This window comes from Neoarius graeffei, chromosome 20, assembly GCF_027579695.1.
Source record: "Neoarius graeffei isolate fNeoGra1 chromosome 20, fNeoGra1.pri, whole genome shotgun sequence".
NCBI lineage: Eukaryota > Metazoa > Chordata > Actinopteri > Siluriformes > Ariidae > Neoarius > Neoarius graeffei.
The window spans coordinates 10,463,461-10,484,304 of record NC_083588.1 but is presented as its reverse complement, the minus strand read 5'-3'; the positions used below and the strand labels follow the sequence as shown (position 1 = coordinate 10,484,304).

Sequence of the window (20,844 nt, the reverse complement as noted above, 5' to 3'; positions counted from 1 at the left end):
TTGCTGTATTAGCCACGAAACTCATTTATTTCACTTTTCCTTAAAACAATAATAAATAAAAGCATTGCCACATTGCTTTAATTTATACAGATTTTAATAGCTTTATTTACAGATGAAATTTTTTCTGCTGCTCTTCTGTTGTCGATGCTTTGTTCAGTGAGTGTGATTCTGTTTCCTTCCTCCCCCATCTCTCGTAATATTCCATCCTTGATCTTTTGCTAGAACGTTAGGTGTAATGCGAGAGTGGTATGTATTTTTATTTGTTCGATTTTCCTGGAATCCTAGAAATGGGATTCCACACAAAAGAGCCTGAATGATTGTGCAAAATGGAGGAGAGGGCAGTTTGGGAATATCCAGCACTGTGGTAAGAATCATGTGAGCAGTATGAGGAGGATAGTCATGATGAAGACAAGAAATACGGATGAAGGGGGGGGGGAAAGGCACTAAACTCAAAAAGATGAAAAAGAGAAAATTTGGGGGAGAAAAAAAAAATCATAAGTATGAAGGAGGGAGAATTTCGGAACAAACTGCAATGTGAACGAGAGAAAATGATTGCAGGAACTCGTAAATGCAGTGTGTTGGGTGAGGTGCAATTTATCCATTCACGAAGTGAAACCAACTTGAATATGGGTGGAGTCAGGGCTGTGGGAAATCTGGATAATGGGACGTGGGTGGTGGTCATGGCGTTGTCGGTTCAGTTACTAAGCAGCAACTCTGTTGCCGTCTCCACGTCCCAGGATTTTGACGATAGTGCCACAATTACTGCGTTCTGGGGGAAGAAAGAAAATACAGTAGCTCGTCACACTAGTTCTGAAAGCGGGGGGAAAAAAAATAAAAACCCACCCCCCAAACACACCCTGCAGTTATAAAAAGGAGTCTAAATATTAAACAAGAACAGACTTTCAATTTCATAAGTTATATGAGAAGACAAATATGCATCGAAATATGTATTTGGAAAAAAAAAAAAAGGCACAAGCTGTATGTGACACTCACTTTATCAAAACCCATAGCACACAGTTTGTCTATTTTGCGCGTGTAGTCTGGACTGGAGGCTGGTGCACCTGCGTAAACGTGTGACCAGAGCCGAGCCGTCTGCTTAAACATCTCTGGGTTCTGCTTATACTGGATACACACAAAACCATACAGGACGTTACTCAGACGAGTAATCATCTTTTATTTGTTCTCTGAGCCCAAGTTTCATCCTCCGACAACGTTACTGTCAAATATTAATTGGAAGCTCAAAATTTTTATGCAGTGGAGAAAAGGAGTATTCAGTTGAGTAGACAGACAAACACAGGAAAAGACACTAAGACTACGTTCAGACTGCACCCTGAAACGACCCATATCCGATTTTTTTGCCCATATGCGACCTGTATCCGATTTGTTATTGACAATCTGAACGACACAGATCCGATTTTTTCACATGCGACCCAGGCCGCTTGGATATGTGGTCCTAAATCCGATGCATATCCGTTATTTTCACATCCGACTGCAGTCTGACCGGACAGGTCGCATTCATGCGCCCTACACGTCATCAACAAGAGACAAACGTCACTATTCTGCGCTGATAATCCCGCCTCTTTGGTGGAAAACAACAACATTTGTACAGTTTTCAGAATTTAAATAGACTTTTATAGAATTGATCAAGCTAATGGTGGATTTGGTAGGGACCTGGATGTTAAACCATCCTGTATTACAAGATTATAAGATTGTTCTGGAAATTTCCAGTAATTTGACACCTTCGGTCTCATTAGTCTGCTGCCCACATTAATCAGATTATTGTGTGAGTTCCGCCGCCGCCACAAAAACCACATCGCCAGGTCTCGCCTCATCTCCATAGCAAACTGCACTGGTGTTTCTGCACCTTGAGCCAGCGCTGAGAGAAGTTGCAGAATTCAGCTGGCTATAAACAATCTAAATAAATATTTATAAAAATGTAGAAAAAGTTTAGTAATATGACGAAATAAATATGTGCAAATTGTTAAGCCTGAATTAAGAGTTTGGTAATACAGCGGCCGTATCCCAAATGACTGCCTACTGAAGCTCGAGTGCACTATATAGAGTTTAAAAATCCATTACTTCCTAGTAACATGTAGTGCACTTGTATAGAAATTAGAGAGACATTTAGGAGTCAACCCTCGTTACCAGGCTACACGTTTTCATTTCAGTTCAGAAACAAAAACACACACACGAGACCACACACTTTAACACTAACCAGATAATTAAACAAACAAACAAATAAAAAAAGAAATCATTAAACTTGAAGAGTGCGCTTTTTTTTTTGTTTACGTATTACGTAGATGTGCTTATTACGTGTCAATTTGCCCATGCGGGACACTTTTGGGTCGTTTTCCGTTCATATTGGAGATCGCATACAAGTCTCATATAATTGGTAATGTGAACGGCCTAACAAAAAAATCGGATTTCACAACAAATCGGATACGGGTCGTTTCAGGTTGCAGTCTGAACGTAGTGCATTATTCCAATCTATTAAAATAAAGTTACGTGTAATAAAGTGGAACGACACAGGGAAAAGTATTGGACACACTCGCTGAAATTTATTGAATACTCTGTGCAAAGGTGTTTATTTGCAATTACAGCTTCAAGAAGCTTCCTGTATGAAGAAAGTAATCTCTCATGCCTCTTTTCCACCAAATCAGTTCCAGGGCTGGTTCGGGGCCAGTGCTGGTGCTGGTTCGCAACTCGTTCAACTTGCGAGCCAGCTGAGAACCAGTTTGCTTTTCCATAGCTTGCGGTGCTAAGGGGAGCCACGTCATTACGTCGCTACGTTTGCATAAACCTTGGCGCGAATATCGAAGCAAAAACAACACGGAAGAAGAAGCAGCAGCAGCAAAAACAATAATAATAATAATGGATGACTTAGCGTTTGTACAGCTGCTGCTTCTCGTCGCTTAAAAATGGCGATCTTTCGCGGTCTTGTTATTGTTGTTGGTCTTAACAACTCCGCCCCCCCCGCTGACATAAGCGGTTCTTTCCTCTGGCCCAGCAGAGAGTTGGTGCTAGCCTGGAACCGGTTTTTCTGGCCCCAGAGCCAGTTCTTTGTCAGTGGAAACAGAAAACCCGGTTCCAAACTAAGCACTGGTCCCGAACCAGCCCTGGAACTGCTTTGGTGGAAAAGGGGCATCAGTGTTCAGTTGGCTCATTGTGGCCAGCTGATCGTCGAGTGACGTTCCTTCCACTTGCAGGTAATGGTCATGATGGTGCTATTGAAACATGTACGAGTTAAGAAATCCATCAGGAACCAGTTCCATCGCTTATCCAACTCAACAATCTTGTTGTGAAGGTCATGGGAGATCTTGGCCTCACCACATCATGACAAGTTTCTTGGTGCCAAACGATTTGTTTACTTGCATTCCGATGTCGGATCTCCGCCCCCCCCCAGGTGTGGAATACTAACCTACCAACACACACTAACCCAGCTGATTCTAATCGACAGAGAGCAGAAATAATTAGTGCAATCAGCCGGGTTTCTTACAATGTTCTCTCTCTCTCTCTCTATATATATATATATATAGGGGCGGCACGGTGGTGTAGTGGTTAGCGCTGTCGCCTCACAGCAAGAAGGTCCTGGGTTCGAACCCCGGGTCCGGCGAGGGCCTTTCTGTGCGGAGTTTGCATGTTCTCCCCGTGTCCACGTGGGTTTCCTCCGGGTGCTCCGGTTTCCCCCACAGTCCAAAGACATGCAGGTTAGGTTAACTGGTGACTCTAAATTGAGCGTAGGTGTGAATGTGAGTGTGAATGGTTGTCTGTGTCTATGTGTCAGCCCTGTGATGACCTGGCGACTTGTCCAGGGTGTACCCCGCCTTTCGCCCGTAGTCAGCTGGGATAGGCTCCAGCTTGCCTGCGACCCTGTAGAAGGATAAAGCGGCTAGAGATAATGAGATGAGATGAGATATATATATATATATATATATATATTTTTTTTTTGCTGTCATTCCACTTTATTGCATATCACATTTTTATGTCTTGGAATATGAGGAGTTATTTTTTGGTGCAATTTTACTGCATTAACACTCATGTCTGCTCGACATGTCAAGAGGTGCACTGGAACGATGTTTAAGAGAAAAATAACTGGCGTGTTGAAGGCTTATTTCCCAACTCGAACACCACGTCAGTTATTTTCCTATCGCTGGGTTTCAGTCACGTGACTTTCTTAGCGGTTTTACCGGAAGTGAAATAGCTGGTGGTCTAAACGGCTGCCGTAGTGCAAACGACTAGCGATAACTTATCAGCGTATGCTCGTAATCTAGAAGCCACTGCTGGCTTTAGATCTATTCAGAAGATTGCTATGTGCAATGGAATCGACCCCGACAGTCTGGGAAAGAAGGATTTGTCATACGATCTCGAAAACGACCCTTCAGTCAAGTTCCCCGACATCAACTATCTGGTGTTGCAGACGTCCTTCTACACCGCAAAACAGATGAAAGCGTGGAAGAGTATGGAGGCTTACAACTTTTTCGTATGTGACTCGGTATCAAGTTGCTGCCAAATGAATCCTGTATTGTTTTTGCCCGTCTAAGTATTTTTTTTAAAAAAGCTTTTCGTTCGCATCTTTACAACGAAGCACTGCAAGTTGAAGTGCAAACAAACAACAGTTCGCTTGATTCTCACTTGTGTTGGCTCTTATCTCTCAGGTAAATCATTCACAAAGATCATCAGAAACTCCTGTAAAGAACCGGATCTTCGTAAAACGAGACGGAGAAGTGATCATGGCGCATTCTAACACTACGTTCAGACTGCAACCTGAAACGACCCATATCCGATTTATTGTGAAATCCGATTTTTTTGTTAGGCCGTTCACATTACAAGTTATATGAGACTTGTATGCAATCTCCAATATGAACGGAAAATGACCCAAAAGTGTCCCGCATGCGCAAATTGACGCGTAATAAGCACATCTACGTAATACGTAAACAAAAAAAAAGCGCACTCTTCAAGTTTGCAAGTAAAGCATGGAGATGAGGCGAGACCTGGCGATGTGGTTTTTGTGGCGGCGGCGGAACTCACACAATAATCTGATTAATGTGGGTAGCAGACTAATGAGACCGAAGGTGTCAAATTACTGGAAATTTCCAGAACAATCTTACAATCTTGTAATACAGGATGGTTTAACATCCAGGTCCCTACCAAATCCACCATTAGCTTCAGTGCTTAATTTGTCAAGTGGGAGGTCCCGGAGCGCAGAGGATGAGTGGCTCCGGTGCGGAAAAAAAAAAAAAGAAGGGGGGGCGCTTCTGGGCATGTATTGTAATAACACTGCAAATTAAGTTAATCTGCGAAAAACCCCGCTCACACTCTGCACTTGAGATAGGCACAGTGTTGATCGCGGCCAAGAGGCCCTTCAGTTCATCTGGGATGAATTCTCCATTACTTTCCCTGAATTCCCTGAATGCCCTGATGACATGTCGTGGGTCATTGATGCAAAACTGCTGGCAGAGCGCTTCCACTTTTTTCCCCGAACAGCGCGTCTTCCTCCCACGGCCACGGAAGTGTGCACCCTCCTTTTCCGTAATATACAAACAGATATTTTGTGGATGTCGTTTCATGAGAGAAATCACCAACAAGACAGATATCAAAATCAGACATTATCACTAAATAAACTTGCATTTATTTATTTAATTACTTGGTTTTTGTTTTTTTTTATTTTGTTACATTAGTCAAGAGAGGTGGCGGATCACCGGATCCAGTGTAAATAGCTGCCGGAGCCAACGTCTGAGGTTCCGGAGCGCGCTCCGGCTTGCTCCCCCTCAAATTAAGCCCTGATTAGCTTGATCAAGTCTATTTAAATTCTGAAAACTGTACAAATGTTGTTGTTTTCCACCAAAGAGGCGGGATTAGCCAACGCAGAATAGTGACGTTTGTCTCTTGTTGATGACGTGTAGGTCGCATGAATGCGACCTGTCCGGTCAGACTGCAGTCGCATGTGAAAATATCGGATATGCATCGGATTTAGGACCACATATCCAAGCGGCCTGGGTCGCATGTGAAAAAATCGGATCTGTGTCGTTCAGATTGTCAATAACAAATCGGATACAGGTCGCATATGGGCAAAAAAAAATTGGATATGGGTCGTTTCAGGGTGCAGTCTGAACGTAGTGTAACTGTACGGCTGGGGAAGAATTTTGTCGCGACCTTCATGCGGCGTCAACAAAGATACAGCTGGGGACTTTAGCGCTTCGTGACTAAAAAAAGTACCAGAAAATAACGACACACAGCAAGAAAAGTACTTGGAAAACACTTCGGACAGAGCCGAGAGGGAAATACAAACCTTTCACCAAGTGATCGCTGCAAACTCAAACATGCTTCGACTCAGCTCCCTTCAATTTCAGCAAGAGGTTCAAAAGCCATCTTCTCGACGTCTTTTTGTGAAATCCTGTGTTCGTTCACCCTTTTTTATTAGTTTGCGGGGAACCCTGAAGAAACTTATCAGGGTCATGGTTTGATCGATTCGAACAATGCAAGCGTAAGGCATTTTTCATGTGAGCAACGCACCTTCTCCGTACAAACGCTTTGAGCTTTGGAAGACGACCAGCTAAAGTTCTGAAAAACTAATGAGGCGGATGTTACGTCACGTGAAACCCAGCAATAAAATGAATCAACACCTCTGATAAAGCAGAATCGAGAATTCAACAGTGGTGCTGTATAATGGAATACAACACACACTTGCCAAATAATTAGGAACTTGTCTTTTCCATGATGAACAGTCAACAATTAGTGTCTTGGGCACAATCAGAGGAAAATATTCAGCCAACCTGATTGGCCACCACTGCATCCTGTGGATCGTCTGGCTCTGCTGCTGCCAATAATGCCTGTAGGGACAGAAGCACTGTCCGGAGTGTCATGGCTGCCGCCCTGGCACAAAAAAAAAAAAAAAAAAAACCAGAGAGATTTTCATTTCAAAGGCATACACAGTCTACAAAATACGAGTTAATAAAACCGAATGAAAACTAGTGGACCTGTTCGTTGTGATGGAAATGCAAATTATTCATTATTTTTTAAAAATAATAAAAAAATAAATAAGAGTTGTGACACTTTTCTGTACATAGCCAACCCTGTATCCAGACTAACAGCTCGTCTGATACGGACAACTTGCACAGATCAACAGTATATTCGCTCTGGTGTCATGCAAAAAAATTTGTGAAGTGAAAGTTTGGGAACGAAAAGACACACACAAATACTCTCCAACACCCAGGAGCCCAAAGAGTCTTACCACTGGTCCTTTAAAATATCCAGGCATATGGCACCAGTGACTGAGCTGATATTGGGATGCCAGATCTTTGTAATAAACCGTACCTAAAACAGACACACAGAGAGAGAGAGAGAGAGAGAGAGAGAGAGAGAGAGAGAGAGAGAGAGAGAGAGAGAGAGAGAACAAAATACATTAAATAAAACACAGTGCTGACTTTCTATCACTAACTTGATATTTTGCAGATATTTATTATTCACCAGATCCAAAAAACAGGACTAGTTTTCATTTTACAGTCCATTTTTGCACAGTTCTCTCTAAAAATTAGTGTTTCACTTTCAAAACCCCTTCTCCATCCCCACCCCCAACACACAAAGGAATGTGTATCAAATCTAACCAAACCAGATTAGCCTGGTCCTCTCTCACCCACACACACACATACCTTTGGAGGATTGAAGGGATATGTTTCTGGAATTTTAATTTCTAGCTGGTATCGACCACCTGATGAGGAAATACATACGGAGCACAAGACTGAGAGAAAGACAGTCAAGTTCTTTTTTTCTACACGTAAGATAGATCACAAATTGGCCGTACGTTGAAACAGAAACTGATTTACTGCCACTGAACAGTGACTTTAACCACAAACCAATGTGCACGTCTTGCCTTCATAAGGTGTGTCAGGCGGTCCTGCGATCTCCCCCCTCAATTCTGTGAAGTTCTCATCCACCAGCTCGACTTTAATCTGGTTTTTACTTGTCTGCAGACAAAAGGCTTTGATTTAGGTTCCAACAGCAGATTCATATAAAAGTACTCGATCAACCTCCAAAATAAGAAGGGCAAAGGTATTCAATTAACACTGCCATGATCAGTTAGAAGGAGGTACAGTTGCAGTCACAGGTTTACGTGCAGGAATATGATCATCATTATCGACATGAATGTCATGGCAATATTGGCCTTTCAACAACCGTGCTTTTTCTGTGGCAGAATAATTGTACAACATACATCTTCAATCGAATATTTGGTGCACAAGATTGAATGTATTTTGGGTTTTCTGAAATCAACACAGTCAGAATTACACATACAGACTCAAAAATAGACGTACACCCACTTCGATTATGAATGCAGCAGTGCTCAAAGTCCTGAATGCAAGTTCCAAATTGTTTTCACTTGCCAAGGCCAAGGCCTCTTAACTTCCTGTTAGTCATCTTGATAAACTACGGCTGGTTGCTTCTCTGTCCCAACGTAGAGCAGGTTCCATTCTGGATCACGCCACAAATTTTGAACCGTTCTGCGCATTTTGACCAAAAATAAACAGGTTCGGAACCTGAAAAATTGGCTCCCAGCTGGAAACAAAAGAGAGCTGTTTTTGCAGTGCGAACCGTGAAGCTATCAGCAGGCAGGTCATTTGTTTGGAGTTTCTACATCTTATCATCATGACTTGCTGATCCATGCCTTTTTTTTTTTTTTTAAATGAAAACACATATCTGCAATAACCAAACAAAAGCTTGCAGGGAATGAATACACTTTGCCCATTACTGTTTACTTCCGTTGTACAATGGTTCTGCTCAAAACTGGTGGAAACGCAGGCTGGTTCGCTAGCTGGCACCAAAGTTCAAAGAATCTTGAACAGAGCCTGTTTAATCAACCCGATCAAAACTATGTGGACTGTGCTTAAATATGTCATGTCCATGCCAGGAAACACACAAATGTAACTGAACTCTCCCAATTCTGCCAAATGTCCAATCAGAATTCTGCCAGAAGCAGGTCAAGGTGAAACTTGCGATGGGACATTTCACCAAATATCAGGTGTGCAAATATAATTTTGACCCCGTGTTGATTTCAGAAAACCCAAAATAAATTAAAACTTGTGCACCAAATTCTTGTTTGGCAAGAACAGCTCAAATAAATTTCTGAAACCCCGATATTGTCATGACATTCATAAACATCTTCAGCAGAAACATGTTTGCCCAATCATTAAAACATCAGAAATTCAAAAACAGATTGCACCACAGCCACCCGTCACTGGGAGTCTGAGATAGGAGGGGGAAAGGAAAGAAAACAAACAAAAAAAAAAAACAACCCTGGCCATGTTGTCTTGGTGGGAGGGGCATACTCACTCTCACCTGCCAATCACAGTGACAAAAAAAGTCAATCATTGGCATCAAGTGTCCGTGGAAGAGGGCAGATAGCACTTTTTTCAGATTGTATTACACTGTTCTTTGACATAACATGAGCAACAGTTTCAGGGCTTGACATTAACTTTGCCCTGGAGGGAAAGTGGGGTAAATTTCCACTTGCCCCCCAATATTATCACTTTCCCCCTAATTTGCGAGTACTACTTTTTTTATAGGAAAACTACAGAATAGTTGTGAATTGCAACATAAAATGAAGATCACACATTGAGTTGAAGTTTGGTTATTCGTTACTTTTTGCTTGTAATGGACAATAATTTTATCCAAAAGAGTTTTTCCTGCCTTAGTCAGTTTATTTCCATTTCACATGCATGCAGCTGTTGTAAAGTTCAGTGTGTTTGTGTAGAACTCTCTCAGACTGGAGGTTAATGACTCGATAATGTAGAAATCTAGAACAAAGTTTGGATGAAGAAAATAGGGTGCCAAGACTTTTGAACAGTACTGTGTTTGAGAACATTTATTTATCGATTTTTTTATATCATACACCTCTAGATTTAAAAAAACAAAACAAACAAAAAAAAAATTCCGTGTCATGACAGACAGGATAATGTTAGAGTTTAAAGGGCTGATGACATGAACATGACTCTATGCAATTTCTTAAACTATAAAACATGGCAAACATGTTAGATTTCTGTTATAATTACGTGAAAAGAAGCTGTTATGCGAATATCCAACTTTTAATTACACAGCGCAAGAAAACTGGGTCCGTGGCTCGCGGCCATGCTGTGACGTCAGCGGAAGAACACGCTGCGGTTCACTGGCTGTTCTACTCTGGTTCTACTCAATGGAAATGGCGCATGAAAACGCCGGTGAACTCTCTAGTGCTAGCTCTTCCTCTTCTGGGAGTCTAGAATTGTGTTGATCTCTTCCGAATAGAATCTATGATAGCCTACCCTCTTTACCCTTTGCCTCTCGTTGCTAGGCGGCAGTTACATGAAAGCCGCAAGCTTTCACAAGCAAATACATGACTGATATCACACCGACTTTATGATTACATTTATGATTATCATGTAGAATCTATAGCTCTACATATCTTTATCTTATGTCGTTTCACGACACATGTTCTGACAGGAGGACTGTCTTTGGATCCGGCATAGCTACTAGTAGACCCCCTCCGGAATACTGGCAGTGTTGCCAGATTGGGAGGTTTCCCGCCAGATTGGGAGGTTTCCCGCCCAGTTGAGCAGTTTCAAGTGCATTTTGGTGGGTTTTGAACATATTTTGGGCTGGAAAACTTCAGCAGTATCTGGTAACACATACTGCTGACGTTTTCCAGCCCAAAATATGTTCAAAACCCACCAAAATGCACTTGAAACCACCCAACTGGGCGGGAAACCTCCCAATCTGGCAACACTGTGTAGGCACTGCTGATGGTAGTAACACACGTTTGTGCTGAACTGAACACCCAAGAGATTCTTTTAAGCTGGGAAGGGTGTCAAAACAATCCAAATTGAAGTGTTCAGAGCACAGGACGGATGTTGGTGAGGGCTCCCACTTGTCACGAGTGCGCCTGACTTGCTTCACCCACTTCGCATGCAGCTCGGGATCTCTGGGAAACTTGAATAAACTTACCCCATCCTTGTGGGTTTTGGAGCAAAAGCTAGCAACACAACGCGAAGGCATAATAACTAATATTATATATATATATATATATATATATATATATATATATATATATATATATATATATATATATATATATATATATATATGAGTGATTCCACGCTTATGGGTACTGAAATGGGGACATGAACTTATTTTTAAAAATTCACCTAAAACCATTTCTTTTTTTACCATCAGGTCACAAAACATGTAATCTTTAATGAATGATATGTTAAAAGATAACTTTAATTTTCTGAGATGTAATAAAAACATTTATATGCCAAAGTCAGAACGTAACAGAAGTGTTGTGGACATATATATTCTCAATTTTAACAATGTAGAATTACTTTTTGAAACATAGGAAGGTGATGTTTTAGCAAATATAATTAATAAACATGTGTAATAGAATAAACATACACATTCTTTCAATAAGATTAACATGGTATATAGCTAGATTGTAATTAATTTGTAACAGACGCGAGATGGACAATCGTAACAGAAGTAATGTAACAGACATCATTTTGGAACTCATAGGCTTGACTTTGGCATCTAAATATGTTTTTATTACATCTCAGAAAATTAAAATTATCTTTTAACATATCATTCATTAAAGATTACATGTTTTGTGACCTGATGGTAAAAAAAGAAATGGTTTTAGGTGAATTTTTAAAAATAAGTTCATGTCCCCATAAGCGTGGAATCATTCATATATAATGTATAATAATAATAATAATGACAAACTGAACACCTCTCGCATCAACAACAAACTGGTAAGTTAGGAGGAAGATTCTTTCGCTGACGTCAGGAAAAAATAAAACGAGATTCTTCAGCAAACTCACTTCCGACTTAGTTTTTGGAAAATACATTTTAAATCCAATCGTGAATTTCTCTGGAGTTATCAGGCTGAGGTCCTCTCTTCGTATTCTTTATCCGCTCATTTCCTCGTTCTTCTTGAAGCATTTGCTTCCATTTGTTAACATTTTTCTTGATAGCGGGGAGACGGTAATGCCTTTTATCTATTCCTCTGTTTGAACAAGCAAAAACAGCGCAAAGATTAACCATATTGAAGACAGATTAAGCCTTGAAAGATGGAGTCTGCCTGACCCCAGCTGTAATTATTACGTGGTGCGTGACGTCATGCACAAGGGGTCTATAAACAGTACGCGTACCATACTACAACAGCGGGGGTATAGAAAATAACTTGCAAAGCAGTAAATGAAACAGAGACTCAAAAAACAGCTGAGACGTAATGGCGGATACATAGTGAGAGACGCTTTTAGGAACTGAAAGTAAAGATCAAAAAGCCTCATTTTTGTGGTGCTAGTTCAGAATACAATCCCTATTCCAAAAAAGTTGGGACAAAGTACAAATTCTAAATAAAAATGGAATGCAATAATTTACAAATCTCAAAAACTGATATTGTATTCACAATAGAACATAGACAACACATCAAATGTCGAAAGTGAGACATTTTGAAATTTCATGCCAAATATTGGCTCATTTGAAATTTCATGACAGCAACACATCTCAAAAAAGTTGGGACAGGGGCAATAAGAGGGTGGAAAAGTTAAAGGTACAAAAAAGGAACAGCTGGAGGACCAAATTGCAACTCATTAGGTCAATTGGCAATAGGTCATTAACATGACTGGGTATAAAAAGAGCATCTTGGAGTGGCAGCGGCTCTCAGAAGTAAAGATGGGAAGAGGATCACCAATCCCCCTAATTCTGCACTGACAAATAGTGGAGCGATATCAGAAAGGAGTTCGACAGTGTAAAATTGCAAAGAGTTTGAACATATCATCATCTACAGTGCATAATATCATCAAAAGATTCAGAGAATCTGGAAGAATCTCTGTGAGTAAGGGTCAAGGCCGGAAAACCATACTGGGTGCCCGTGATCTTCGGGCCCTTAGACAGCACTGCATCACATACAGGCATGCTTCTGTATTGGAAATCACAAAATGGGCTCAGGAATATTTCCAGAGAACATTACCTGTGAACACAATTCAATGTGTCATCCGCCGTTGCCAGCTAAAACTCTATAGTTCAAAGAAGAAGCCGTATCTAAACGTGATCCAGAAGTGCAGACATCTTCTCTGGGCCAAGGCTCATTTAAAATGGACTGTGGCAAAGTGGAAAACTGTTCTGTGGTCAGACGAATCAAAATTTGAAGTTCTTTATGGAAATCAGGGACGCCGTGTCATTCGGACTAAAGAGGAGAAGGACGACCCAAGTTGTTATCGGCGCTCAGTTCAGAAGCCTGCATCTCTGATGGTATGGGGTTGCATTAGTGCGTGTGGCATGGGCAGCTTACACATCTGGAAAGACACCATCAATGCTGAAAGGTATATCCAGGTTCTAGAGCAACATATGCTCCCGTCCAGACGACGTCTCTTTCAGGGAAGACCTTGCATTTTCCAACATGACAATGCCAAACCACATACTGCATCAATTACAGCATCATGGCTGCGTAGAAGAAGGGTCCAGGTACTGAACTGGCCAGCCTGCAGTCCAGCTCTTTCACCCATAGAAAACATTTGGTGCATCATAAAACGGAAGATACGACAAAAAAGACCTAAGACAGTTGAGCAACTAGAATCCTACATTAGACAAGAATGGGTTAACATTCCTATCCCTAAACTTGAGCAACTTGTCTCCTCAGTCCCCAGACTGTTGTAAAGAGAAAAGGGGATGTCTCACAGTGGTAAACGTGGCCTTGTCCCAACTTTGAGATGTGCTGTTGTCTTGAAATTTAAAATCACCTAATTTTTCTCTTTAAATGATACATTTTCTCAGTTTAAACATTTGATATGTCATCTATGCTCTATACTGAATAAAATACGGAATTTTGAAACTTCCACATCATTGCATTCCGTTTTTATTTACAATTTGTACTTTGTCCCAACTTTTTTGGAATCGGGGTTGTATATGTTCATTCCAACTTGCCCAGTCAAGCATGTCGGGGACATATCCCACTTGCCCGAATGCATGCTTTACTTGCCCTAGGCAATCGGGCAGTCCTTGATGTCGAGCCCTGAGTTTGAAAAGGTGTTGTTGGCTCAATTTCACATGTTCCACAGGAAGCACCTTTTTGCCTTCTCCCTCCATTTCACTGCCTTCTGATACAGGTGAGCTGGCTGATGGGTTTGGGGGGTGGGGGGTGTCCTGCAACATCTCTCTCTCTCTCTCTCTCTCTCTCTTAAGAAAGTAGCCCATTCATGTTTTTGTTTAAAAGTAAACAATGCAGGGGCGTCGTGGATCAGGCGCCATACCATAAATCCGGGGACCCGGGTTCGATTCCGACCCGAGGTAATTTCCCGATCCCTCCCTGTCTCTCTCTCCCGCTCATTTCCTGTCTCTACACTGTCCTATCTAATTTAAAAAAAAAAAGGTAAAAAGTAAACAATGCACCAGATGTACATGAGAAAATTTCCATTAGCTACTCAGACGATGAGATCGACTCGACATGTTGTCTTCACAGAAACTCTGAGAAATACTGATTCTAAACAAAACCTCCACAAACCTTTGATCTGTTTTTCAACATCAAATACAGGGAAACCGTTTCATTTCTGAACTTCTCCATGATGTGGTGGTTGCCTGAAAGGCTTTACCTCACTCTGACTACTGCAGTCACTTCATGTAAGCAATTTGGATGATCAGATTAAAGCCAGTTTGATACTCCAGTGTTGAAACATACGTAATTGCATTATGATACACAGAAAGGACGTCCCGGAGTCATGCGACACAAATTCGGACCACGATCAAGCAAACCTGCACTTGAAAGCGTGAGCTGAGAAGACGTTTTACGGTGTGGCTCTGTGTCCTCACGACATGTAGTAGCTTGTTTTGAGTGACAGTCAGTTCACCAGGGGTGAGTTTGGATCAGCAGTCCAACAGAGAACCTGAAGGAAACCCATTTTGGGGGGTTTGAACATGACATGCATAACTCCACAAAGGAACCAGGAACCCTGAAGCTGTGAGGCAGCATTGAGCTCAATAGAAAATCTGGAGAGCTCAGAGGCTCATCAAAGTGAAGCCATCTGGCCACCATCTTACCACACACGTTGCATGTTGTTGGCTTGTGTGTTAAACTGTCATATCTGATCAAATTTGCCCCAAGAAAACCTTCATTACCTCCTCTTATTTTCTCCACTTTACCCCCATTCCTTACATATCTTTATAGCGCTCCCCTTCACTGATGCTTCCCCCCCCCACTTTTCCAGTCCAGTCTCTGATCTTTTTTTGGAACAGCTCTTTTACTACAATAATTATTTTTACAGAGATTATTTCAGTTTTTTTCTTACAGTGCATCTTTCTCTTACATACAGTTCTTCCTTTCTATCTATTATTATTATACGAGTACATAGGAACAAATTACTCAATTCTGATTGGTCAATCAAGGAGGGCTTTTTTTTCCTTAACACGGGGCCGTATTTCTGAAATGCAATTGGCTAGTTTGTTGCTTGGTTACGGTTACAAAAATTAGCAAATTTTCCTTTTAGATCAAGCACAAACTTTTCTTGCATTAAGCAATCAAATTTTGTAAAGAAGTTCCAATAAAATTTTGTAAACCACTTTCAAAATCCTTGTGCCGCTGTGTCATGATGAAAGACACTTTAGAAACTGACTCAAACGTGCAAGATAGTCTTGTGCCCTGATTGGTTCAGAAAACGTGAATGACAAATGTTGTGAACTTGAATGGCTTCCCAAGTATGAACTTGGCCCGATATATTATAAACAAGTAATCGTATGGTTCCTTGTAAAATTAAAGTGCATATCACGGGTAAATTCAGGAGCAAGATCAATGTAATTCTCCTATTTTATATTAAACTTTAGTCAAATATCTGTAACATTCTGCATTCTCTGCATTTTTTTTTAACTTGTGCAATACCAGAAAAATTCAGTTGAAATCAAGCCATTTGAGGTGAATTGGTCCGCCTCTGAAAAAACTTGACATTTGGATTTCCCGGCAAACACTGATTTTCGTGACATCATCTGCGGGACGCCTCCCTCTGAATCCTACGTCAGCGCTGGCTCGTTTATGAGAAATCGACCTGGTGGTTTTCTGCAAATTTCTTCAACGTTATCATGCAATTATGAAAATGGTTAACGGATGTATTGTAGGAGGATGTAGCAACACCAATCTTGATGGGATTAGTACTCATCCAGCGCTCGAATTAAGTGGTCTCACAACAACAGTTATTTCCTCTGTGCGAGAGTTGTTCAGAAAGTCAGGTTGCCCCGCGCGCAACTTGATTTTTGGGGCATACAAAACGATCCCTTTACAAGCGGCGCGGCACGGGCTTTAATATATGCTAGCTGAAATAAACAGCGGGTTGACTGACGTCCCGCCTGTGCGGCGCACGTGAGCGGTGCCTTAGTCTACCCCACACACAGGCTGTTGCCATGGCGTCATGCTGGCGGCAGCCGTTTGATCTGGGATCGCGTGCACACTGCGGGTAAATCTATTCATTGGTCAGCCAATCGCTACGATGGGTGCAAATTTGCCAAATGAGCTGGAGACGTCGATGTTCACCGCAAACAATACGAGCCACATGATTGGTTGTATGAAACTGATATGCAAGTTCCAAGCCTCACTATCAAGTTTCTTGAACATCTATCTGAATATGGCGGGCAAAAACACGCTGTTAAAGTACTTGGCTCCTCGGGCGTCAACAAGCTGAGAAGAAGATACAGAAACTGCTCCCTCAAGTACAGACCGAGGAGCTGGCCCCGAGACACAGGAGGAGGACTTGACAGGCGGGAAGACCGCAGCCGGGAAAGCACAGAAACGCGTGTCAACACCCCACGAAGAAGACACTGAAACTGCTTCCTCGTCAAGTCATGCAGAGCACCGCGGAGCTGGCCCTGAGACACAGGGGGAGGATTCGACAGGCGAGAAGACCGCAGCCAGGAAAGGAAAGAAACGAGTGTGGAAATACGCGTTCCTGGAATCGTGGAAGATCGATCGCGAATGGCTGCGTCACGTCACTGAAGGAGACGTCGAGACTATGGTGTGTGACTGGTGCATCGAGTTCGATAAGTCTGGGGGCAGAAATAATTTCCGAACTGGCTGTACCACAATGAAGAAATCAAGTGTAACCGCACACGAGAACTCCGACATGCACAAGGTTGTGAAAGAAAAGAGAAGACTTTCGTTGTTGCCTCGACAGGTTTGTTTACGCAAATATTCTTTTTTTTTTTTTGGTCGAAAAGCCATCCGATAGATTTAACATAAGCCGGGGTAACTTCGATTCACGTTTGAGAAAAAAAATTAACTGTCATACACGCAACTACACCGTACTGTTCTGACAAGAATGTTGTTTAATAAAGTCCTTTGTGCAGCCACGTGGGCATGGCTACCGAAACTACCTCTCTTATGTTTTTCTCCTCTCGAACATGAGTTTAATATGGTGTTTTCGTATATTTACAGCTGAAATAGGTCGAGCCAGGAATTGTAAGGCCGGGGACATGGGTTTTATTTTTTGAGTACGTTAAATTTTTTTTTTTTTACGGTGAATTGTTTTAATTCGTACATCATTTTTGTCCAAATGTAGAAATAGCATATTTACTAGACATTTTTCCCTTTTTCACAATGCAGGAAAGACCCCTGCTACAAGCAGTGCATAGGATGGAAGTACAAGAACAAGAACAGTTGCAAACATTGTTCAGAACTGCCTTCTATTTGGCAAAAAACAGTAGGCCTTTTTCGGACTTCAAAGGCTTGATGGAGCTACAGAAGTGTAATGGCCTTCGCACTGTAGATGAAACATACCTGAATGACAAACACGCAAAAGCTTTTGCTATGTATATACATGACACCATGTTTGAGGAACTGAAGAATGTTGTTGACCGTGCAAGTTTCTTCTCTGTTCTGTCTGATGGCAGCACAGACACTGCAAATGTTCAGGAAGAAATTGTCTATGTTCAAGTCCTTGAAGGTTTAGGCCAGTAACAAAATTTGCGGCATTGAAGCCAATTCACAAAGCGGATGCACAATCTATTACTTCTGCCATAGTGGAAGTGCTCGAGAATGATTTGGGCCAAACAGAATGGCGCAAGAAACTGGTAGCTGCGGGCGTGGATGGTGCACGTCATGTTGGGGCACATCAGGCGTTGTCACCAGGTTGAAGAATGAATCTGTAGGACAGCAGGTGATTGGCATTCATTGTTTGGGACATAAACTTGAACTTGCATACAAGAACACATTAAATGATAATGTATACTTTAAGCATGTTTCTGACACCCTCCAAATCATTTACAAGTTTTACAAGAACAGTCCGTTGAACCTGTCTAGCTATAGGGCCACAGGTGAAGGCGCAATAGCCTTAGGTCTGACACTCTCACTGCCTTGATGGCAATATCACTTTCACCGGTGACAGTTGACAACTTTTGCCCAGACGATGCCATTGCCCGGTGGTGGTCTGCTGGAAAGACAGCCAGAAGGCTAAGGACCAGACCATATGGACAGAGGGCCAGGTCTGCAGAGTCTGAGCTCGAGTGCAGTAGCAGTAGCTCTGACACTGAAAAGATCTGAGAGAGGAAGGTAGTGTTTTTCAATAAAACATGCTGTTTGAAAGCTTTTGTATTTATTTCTTGATAAGATAAAACATAAGTAGTTAACTAGAAGAAAAGATAATGGATAAGTAGCTGATTTGAAGAAAGTAATAACTTGGAAGTGGGGCAACCTGAAATGCTGATGGGGCAACCTGGCTTTTGACTCAGGTTGCTGCCTGGGCAACCTGGCTGAAAAAAGTATTTCAAGCACGGTCATCATTTCCTAAAAGACCGGACAACGAGAGAGAAATGGGAGCGCTTGGTCTACACAGGCTGTGCACTGAAACCGTGCAAAGCTCTCGCAGCCTGCTGGCGCTTCCGCAGGTAACGTCACGAATCTGGCTCCAGACTCCCTTGGGATTTTTCCAGACGCGTTTTGTTATTTTATTTTTTTCTGCTGTAGACAGATGGCCTTGTGCAAAATTACCCTTCTGGATGAGTGTGTAAAGGGACATACTTTCATATAAAAAAAAAAACCACGAAATTGGTCCAGAATATGCCCTTTAAGGATCAGTTTCACTCGTGATTCCAAAGTTTTGAAATTGCCCTCGTCGCTTCGTGATTCGGACAATTTTCAAAACTTTGAAATCACTTGTGAAATGAATCCTTAATGTTACTCGGCCCCATATGATTACCTATACTTATTACTACTACAACAACAACAACAACAACAACAACACAAAGGCTGTACAATACTTATCAGAATTGATTCTTATCAGAATTGATTCTTATCAGAAATCACTTTTATTGCCAGGTATGTGAATACACACTACGCTTTTTTTTTAAAAAAATCTGTTTGTACTAAGAGAAACCGAAGTCAAATTCCTCATGTGTGTTCACATACCTGGCAATAAAAGTTATTCCGATTCTGATTCTGATACTCTACACACCAGCGACTGGACTGGAAAAGAAAAAACAACAGTGAAGGGGAACGCTATAAAGATATGTAAGGAATGGGGGTAAAGTTGCGAAAATAAGAGGAGGTTATGAAAGGGGGGAGAAAAGTCAGGAGATACTTTTCTTGAGGCAAACTTTATCAGATATGACAGTTTAACACATCCGATGTGAGTGGTAAGATGGCAGCCAGATGGTTTCACTCATCTCTCCAGTAGGGAATGGGTTCTGAGCTCTCCAAATTTTATATCGAGCTCAGTGTGAGGCGGCAAATGATGTCTGCTGAAATCAGGAATTATTTTTAAAAACATCCTTGTTTAGGCTACGCCCACTTCCGGTTGACAGCTCTGTAGAAAGTGTCAGAGCATTTAAAGCCTCAGTGTGTATGGTGTCTTGTGATGGACTGGTATCCTGTCTGGGGTGTATTCTCAGGATAAAGCACTTACTGAAGAAACTGAATAAATAAATAAACAAATGTACACATCATTAATCATGTCCAGTTTCTCATTTCTGAGCCCTTGGTCTAGTAGTAATCATTTTTTCGCCTATCTAGTGCACTTGTACTGGAATTTCTGCTCATTTCATATCCACCCCTGACTTTAATAAGCACTAGTTTACATTAGGTAAACTTATTGTATGTAAACGAGTCCATAACTTGTTTTCTTCCCCATACACTTGATGATTAATTCACGAAAGCCATAAAAATCAGGTCAGCTTGGACTCATGGCCTGCTTGCTTCCATAGATTAGCTTAGCTTGCAGTAGAGCTGAGGTAAAATTAGCACCAAAATAAACTTGGCAACGTCATGACGCATTGTTTCAAAGAAATAAAAAGCAATACAAAAATATTTCCTGTCAGTACAAACACGAAAGCAGAGTATTTTTCACTTTTCACTGCTTGCCTGAGGTAAACCTTGGTATTAGCACCAAGCTAATGCAGTGCAGTTGGGAAGAGGAAGTTCTGTGCTAGCTTAGCATATTTCCCTCAGCAAAAGGAAATAATGAAGGGTAAAAACGATTGAGGTGTAAACGTGTAGAAACTGACCTCTTCGCTTTTCAGGACTTCTTTAAATTCCCGCTTTATCCTCTGCACCGCGATGTTAGCCATACTGCTGCTGCTGCTGCTCTAGCTGTCGCTCCTCTATGCGTGCGCGTGCATGTGCGTGTGCGTGAGGAGACCCCGCCCCTCCTCTCCTCTCAGGCTCCAATGCTGTTTCGGTATGAATCGAGAGTGAAAACCGGTTTCACGATAAAATATGACCGGTGTAGTGGTTAGCACTGTCGCCTCAGCAAGAAGGTCCTCGGTTCGAGACTGGTGAGGGCCTTTTTTTTTTTTTTTGATTGATTGATTGACTGACTGTGGGTGGTAAAAGAGAGCAACTGGACTTGCTTG

General features: G+C 41.7%; 1 protein-coding gene across 2 annotated transcripts; it reads right to left on the bottom strand.

Moving 5' to 3' along the window:
- ube2ka (ubiquitin-conjugating enzyme E2Ka (UBC1 homolog, yeast)) lies at positions 1-20,616 on the bottom strand. 2 transcript variants are annotated; one of them, XM_060901213.1, is made up of 7 exons: positions 20,497-20,616; positions 7,871-7,964; positions 7,650-7,708; positions 7,232-7,314; positions 6,774-6,873; positions 994-1,122; positions 1-769 (listed from the first exon to the last, which is right to left on the bottom strand). In XM_060901213.1, the coding sequence occupies exons 1-7, from the start codon at positions 20,557-20,559 to the stop codon at positions 695-697; spliced, it is 603 nt and encodes a 200-aa protein (XP_060757196.1). In that variant the 5' UTR covers positions 20,560-20,616; the 3' UTR covers positions 1-694. The 2 variants fall into 2 exon arrangements, with proteins under 2 accessions (XP_060757196.1, XP_060757197.1); XM_060901214.1 differs by lacking the exons at positions 7,650-7,708; positions 7,871-7,964.
- Positions 20,617-20,844: the final 228 nt, after the last annotated feature.